The sequence below is a fragment of the Peromyscus eremicus genome, chromosome 22 (assembly GCF_949786415.1).
Source record: "Peromyscus eremicus chromosome 22, PerEre_H2_v1, whole genome shotgun sequence".
NCBI lineage: Eukaryota > Metazoa > Chordata > Mammalia > Rodentia > Cricetidae > Peromyscus > Peromyscus eremicus.
In genome coordinates this window covers 14,687,495-14,693,901 of record NC_081437.1, presented here as the reverse complement: position 1 = coordinate 14,693,901, position 6,407 = coordinate 14,687,495, and the positions used below count along the sequence as shown (strand labels likewise).

Below are 6,407 nucleotides of genomic sequence, written 5' to 3'. Positions count from 1 at the left end.
TAAAATACTTTCCTAAGTAGGTTGTTTCTTGGTGGAGAATTTCTGGTCTTTACAGTTTTACACTGAAATTACTTGTGTTCGAATCTTGAGTATATCCTAAACCTTTGCTTAGTGTGGTTTTTGAAGGGGTAAATTTCTGCACGTAGAAGTTCCATCTCAAATCTACCTACAAAGGCAGAATTACTGAAATACTTTGTTGGGTAGTTGTGCAAATCTGTTGATATGTGTGTGTATGTTTAATTGGGGGGGGGGCAGTTCCCTTAGAAAGGTTTTGCTGACAGGATCCAAATTCCTTGGGCCCTTTTACTCTGATTCAAAATTACAGCCAGTAATGGTGGCATGGGCCCCGGAGGAGCCATGGTAAACATGCCTCACCTTCAGGCCACTTGGTTTCTGCTCACTTCAGAGACGTCATGGCCAAAGTGGAACTGGAAAAAACAAACAAAAAAACCTGTGTTTTCCTCCCCCAATTAATGAGGCGGGTGTTGTAACATTTCAGCTACCTCTGGCTTCTCACTGACCAGCCTCCTCAGTTTGCAGCTTTTGAACAGCACTATCAAGGAGCTCCATGGACTCTCTGAGAGACACGTGGATTTTAAACGACTTGGGCTTAATGGTCAGGCCGTAACTGAAACTCATGTTTGAGGGCTCGTTTGGGTTAGCCTTGAAATCGCACTGATGAGCGAGGATGGAGATAAAAAGGAACAGGAGCATCTTAGAGAGCTCTTCCCCGATGCACCGCCGTTTGCCCACGGAAAAAATCATCACACTGCTGGCTAGTTCCTTGTTGATGAAGCCGTCTTTGTCCAGGAATCGGGCTGGCTCAAAGTCCTCTGGGTTAGGCCACTTGGCTGGGTCGTGGTTCACAGACCATTGGTTGACAAAAACCACCGTGTTCTTGGGGATGTGGTAGCCTAGGACAACGGTGTTGGCCGTGGTGGCGTGAGGAATGGTAACAGGCAGAAAGCTGGAAAATCGCATCGATTCATAAAGGAAAGCCATGACGTATGGCAGGTTGGGCTGGTCATCCATGCAGGGTAGACGGTCCCTCCCCACAACCTGGTCCAACTCAGCCTGCACCCGAGCCTGCACATCAGGGTATCTATTTGGATTTCAGCATGAAAGGGGACGATTGAGAGAGAGAGAGAGAGAGAGAGAGAGAGAGAGAGAGAGAGAGTGAAGAAAATTAGTTCACCCTCCACCTCACAGCACACAGCAATTCTACTTTAATTCCACAAACTATCTAGGTCTGAGACTGAACTACAATTTCTGAAAGAAAATTTAAAAAAAAAAAAACAGGTTACCAATTTCTCTCACTCAATATTACAAGTTAAACAATTTTATTTTTCTGTAATAAGCCTCTTATGGCCTAGGATTTATTTCCCATTGTGAGAAAATAAAACTCTTAAGTTTTTTAATAGTCTAAAAATGCACAATAGTGGCCAAACCTACTTATGTACCGGGCACAGTGCCTAGGCCCACAAGACAATTTAGACATCCAGGAAAATATTTGTCTATCCTATAAAGCCTTCAGACCTAAACAAATGGACTTCTAAATAGAAGTTCTCATAACACGTTTTTAATATTTATTTTATACCAGTGTGGTCATGAAATATACTTTCAATGCATTCATAAAGCAGTCTACAACGGCCAAAGGACCCCAGGCCCACAAAAGCTCAAACGCTGCCCTGAATGTGGATTATTTTCCTTTCCTCATATCATTAGACAATTCACTGTTATTATTTTACAAAGTATTACTGGTCTCCTGATGGATAAACCTACACATTTCCTAAATTCAAAAGACAGAGTCCCAGTTTGTCAGATGGGGGTACAAATTTTACTTCTGTGCTCTTGCTGATAGAAACTGGGATAATTCTTCTGGAAGACAAAAATCTTAGTGCACAGCAAACTTTACAAAGGCAATCATTCCTTGGTCCTTCATTTTTCAAACCCAATTACTTATCTCTAAAAGCCTATTTTCAGAAAATAGCATAACAGGTATAATGATGCATAATTATAATAATACTTAAAACTTATGATGCAGTTAAAAACCAGCAATTAATGTTAAAGCTGAAAACTGATTTTATATGTGTACAATATTAGGACAAGATATTATCTAGCCATCAAAATTACTAAAAATCCAGGCTGGAGAGATGCCTCTGTGTTTAAGGGCATCAGCTGCTCTTGCAGAGTGCCTGGGATCAATTTCCAGTGCCCATGTGGCAGCTGAGTGGAGTTTGTAACTCCAGTCCCAAGGGATCCACCCCCTTCTGACCTCTGCCGGCACCAGGCATGCACCTAGTACACAGACATCCACTCGGGCAAAACTGCCATGTACTCAAAAATAAACGAATAAAAAAATATTTTTTCAAAAGAGAAAAAGCATGCTAAAATCAATGTTAAACGTTGAGGAAGTTTAAGCAGAAGGCTCAAAAAAGGGTGGAGGTTGGAGGAGAATAATTACAGCCTCGAAAATAAGCTAAGCATTTAAATGGTGAAATCTCGGCTGCTGTTAAAATCATTTAACAGAATTCCCCAACATTTTCCAGGAAGGGCCAAATAGCAAGCATTTCGGACTCCATGGACCAAACCTTCCCTTCAACAGCTACTAGTTGGCACTGTAGTGTGAAAGCAGACACTATGTAGCAGTGGACCGACCAGGTGTGCCCGTAAAATTTATGCTCTAAAAGGGCATTATAATTTACCCACTCTGATTATATTGTCTCTTCACGAAAAAGAAAAAATAATGTCATCTTTGTTTAATTGACAATGACCCCGAAATTATTTCATTTCTTTGGAACACATGGAAATCCGCTTACACAGCTCAATAATTTTTTTTATTCCAAAGGGTACAAGCTCATCTTGGTATGTGAAAGACCTGGTGATCCCACTCAAAGGCGGCCTTTTTCCTTATCTCGAGCTGAATTCCCTTTATTTTCTGCCTCCCCTGCCGCCCCCCGACCCGATAGTCCCAATATATGTTTCCACAATTTGACTTTAATATTGAAAAGTTATTTTAAATAGACTTTAAAAATGTGAAAGTAGATGTGCAACATCTAAAGAAATACGAATTGTGTAAATCCAAATAGAAATCGATTCTGCCTGCCAAATTCAAAGAGGGGAGCACATATTCAGTATCCCTTATGTGCTAAGAAACAGCGTAGGGTTTCCAGATAAAATACAGGCTAAATCTGAATTTCAGGTAAACAATAGGTATCCGTCAAATTCTCATAAAGGATTCATTTGCTTAGACCACCTGACAGCGGGGGGGGTGGGTGGGGGTGGGGGAGCTGCTTAATCCTTGCACGCAGCCTTGCAGTTCTGTAGAGGTCTGTGCCCTGGTCCACAGATTAGGATGGCCCTGGCACCTCCTTGATAACTTAGACTCCTCTCTAGATCCTGATCGCAGCCACAGAAGTGGCTTTCTTTGCTCCTACTTTCTTTACCTCGGGGTGAATCTTATTCGCAGGTTGTCCTCTGAGGACCTGCCTCCTCTGGCTTCCTTTGCCTGGTAACAAAGCCCTGCCCTGCAGCTGGATGTTAAGACCCGGGCTGGACAGCCTCCACGGTGCCGGCTGTGCGCGCCGTGTTTAGTTAACATTCTACTTGCACCACCTTGAACCTTGGAGCTGGTCCAATTCTGCTTCTATTGAGCCACGGAAGGATCAAGGCTGATCTCCTCGCATGGCAAAAAATCTTGTTTTTGTGGGGGAGGGCTCTTCCCAAATTTGTTCCCAGCCACGAGAGGAGTAGGGAGGGGCAGAGACAACTTCAGAGATGCTGGCAACCGTGGGGGGCGGGGGGGGAAGCGCGTCTAGGCCTGTCTTAGTGGTCCCAGGCTTATCTTCCCTGAGATCTCAGTTTTAAGGAATGGAGGTGGGGCAGGGCGAAACCTCAAACTCTGTGCCTAGCTAGTGACCTTTTAGCCACACGCCCTTTTTCAAAGGAGGAAAGAAAGGATCGACCCATCCCTCCTGGAGGCTTTACCTGGTAAAGAGGATGAGCAGCCACAGCAGCGCGGTGGAGAGGGTGTCCTGGCTGGCTCCGAAGATGTCCGTAATAGTGCCCGGCACGTTCTCCAAATCCAGCCCGAAGGGACCATCGCCAGGGCCCCCGACCGCCTTCTTTTCCGCAGAGAGGATGAAGGCGTCCATCATGTCTCGGGGAGCAGCCCCGGGCACCAGGCTTTCGCGGTGCTTGAAAAACTTGTCCAGGACGAAGTTGGTGAAGCTGCGGTTGACCTGCTCGAACTCGCGGAAGGCGGTGCGCACCGGGTTAGGGAAGAGCTGCAGCCAGGGCAGCACGTCCACCAGGCTGCCTGCGCCCACCGTGCGCCCGAACTCTTCGTTGTGGCTGAGCAGCTCTAGGAACTCGGCATCGTCGTGGTTGTACCGGCAGCCGAAGCACACGGCGCTCATGACATTGGCCACCGCCACGATGATCGGCTGCGTCGGATCCAGGACGGCGCCGCCCGAGCAGCGTCGCACCAGGACCGCCACCAGCTCTCGCGCCTCGCACAGCGCGTGGCCCTCCAGGAGGCGGCGGCTGCGCGGGTGGCGCGTGGAGAAGGCGCGCATCGTGCCATAGGCCGCGCGTCGCTGCGCCTTCCAGCGCTCCGAGTAGTGGCCAAACGCCAGGCTGCGGCCACCAGACACCACGTGGAAAGAGGGAAAGGGCGGCCGGTCCGCGAAGACGCTGCCCTGTTGCACCAGGGCTTGGTGGATGGCACTCTCGCCATTCAGCACCACGACGGGACAGCTGCCCAGGCGGATCTGGAAAACGTCCCCATAGCGCCTCGCAAGGCGAGCAAAGTACAGGTGTGACGCCCGGCCCACAGACGCCGCATTTCCGATCAGTGGCCACGGGAAAGGACCCGGGGGTGAGGACCACGGTTTCTGCCGCCACTGTCGCAGCAGCCACTGTCCCAAGTGCACGGCGGCCAGGACCAAAAGGAGTAGCAGAAGTGTGGTCTGCTGGGTAGACAGCGGACTCAGCGGCTGCGGGCTGTCTGCGCTAAGGCTGGTGGCCATGCTGGGGATACAAAAGCAAAATGTGACACACTCAGGTGTGCAAATAAAAAAAAAAAAAAGAGTGAGTCCCCCGCGTCCCAGCCCCAGCATGGGACCACAGAGCCTTGTTGAATAGAGAGGAGGCGGCGCCTAGCTCAGGTCAGGGGTGGCTTTCTGCACAAGGTGCTTAAGACGACCCTTCCATACCCAACCCAGCCTCCAGCAGAGAGAAGCCCGCTTCACAATACCCAGGGGCCTAACGGTTCCCGGAATTCCGACATAATGCCGGCAGCAGACACAAAGGCAGGTTTCTTTTAAAGCAGCTAACACCCCACCACTGACTTCCAAGAACCGGTCTGAAGAGGCCACGGGAAGGTGGCTCCGCGGACAGACTGACCTGCGACGAAGCGTGGTTTTTCCAGCGGTGCAGAGCCACCGGCTCTGGGAAAACGCCCTGGAGCCTCTGCCCAGAGCAAGACTTCAACCCGAGAGTCCCCAGAGACCTGGAGGCCCGCCCTAGACACCTGATGCCCGCTGCTTTTAGCACCCACTCTTGGCTCAGTCAGAACCTAAACTTGGATTGGGGTGGAGGAGAGGGAGGGAAAAAAGTGTCTCGAGTTTGCTGAGCTCCACTGCACCTGGGGCTCCGCAAAGTCGGGGCTTTCTCACGGAGTTGGAGTTGCGGTTGAGATGGGTGGGGGTTGGGAGTTGATAAAGTGGAATCAAATCCCAGGCCGGGGGCGGCTTTCAAGCTGGCGTCCCAGAGGTGTCTGCGACGCACCCCAGAGGCGACACGCGCCATCCCTCTACCCGGGGGTTTTAAGGACTGGGTAGAGGCTGGAGGGAACCGGACCTTGAGGGGGGTGGGGCGTGAGGGGCGGGGCGCGAAAGTCTGGGGCTTGGACTCCAGACTCTCGGGTCTCGCATCCGCGCTCAGGGTGGCCCTGGGTGGTCCAATGGGAAGTCCGCGCCGCGCGCTCGGACCGTCCTGGAACAGTAGCTGGCAGTTTTGTCGGGAGCCGCCTCGTAAAGTTTTCCTTTGGCGATAACGGCTTCTTATCATCAGCCACGCCCGAGTCAAGACCCCACGCTTTCCCCAGAACCGAGTTTAGGACAGAATTTTCCCACGCCTCTGCGCGCTGGAGCAGAGAGCACCCCAGAGCTCGCCCCCCTCCTCCAGGTGACTCGAGCTTGGTGCTTAGCTCGTGATCCTTAGGCCCCCAGCCAGAAAAGGAAACTTGTCGTTTTAGGAACAGGGGTAGCTTGGGTTGCTTACGGTTTGTCTTGCCTTGGTTTTTATCTTAAGGTTTTGCAAGCCCTTTGGCCCTACAGCGTGGCTCTTTGTGTGCACAGGTCTCTTTCCACCTCTGCTGGCGAGATCAGGAAACCCTGAAAGCT

At 50.3% G+C, this 6,407-nt stretch overlaps 1 protein-coding gene across 1 annotated transcript; it reads right to left on the bottom strand.

Moving 5' to 3' along the window:
• Positions 1 to 259: 259 nt before the first annotated feature.
• LOC131897621 (cytochrome P450 1B1) lies at positions 260 to 5,824 on the bottom strand. The gene is made up of 3 exons (XM_059248564.1): positions 5,407 to 5,824; positions 3,988 to 5,031; positions 260 to 1,102 (listed from the first exon to the last, which is right to left on the bottom strand). Exons 2-3 carry the CDS (start codon positions 5,028 to 5,030, stop codon positions 514 to 516), a joined length of 1,632 nt encoding a protein of 543 aa, XP_059104547.1. The 5' UTR covers position 5,031; positions 5,407 to 5,824; the 3' UTR covers positions 260 to 513.
• Positions 5,825 to 6,407: the final 583 nt, after the last annotated feature.

Bases quoted from the DNA above. Each gene is read 5' to 3' on its own strand.
- LOC131897621 (XM_059248564.1), bottom strand. From the start codon at position 5,030: ATGGCCACCAGCCTTAGCGCAGACAGCCCGCAGCCGCTGAGTCCGCTG. The intron at 1,103-3,987 runs GTAAAGCCTCCA...AAATCCAAATAG, and splicing joins CTGCTCATCCTCTTTACCAG to ATACCCTGATGTGCAGGCTC.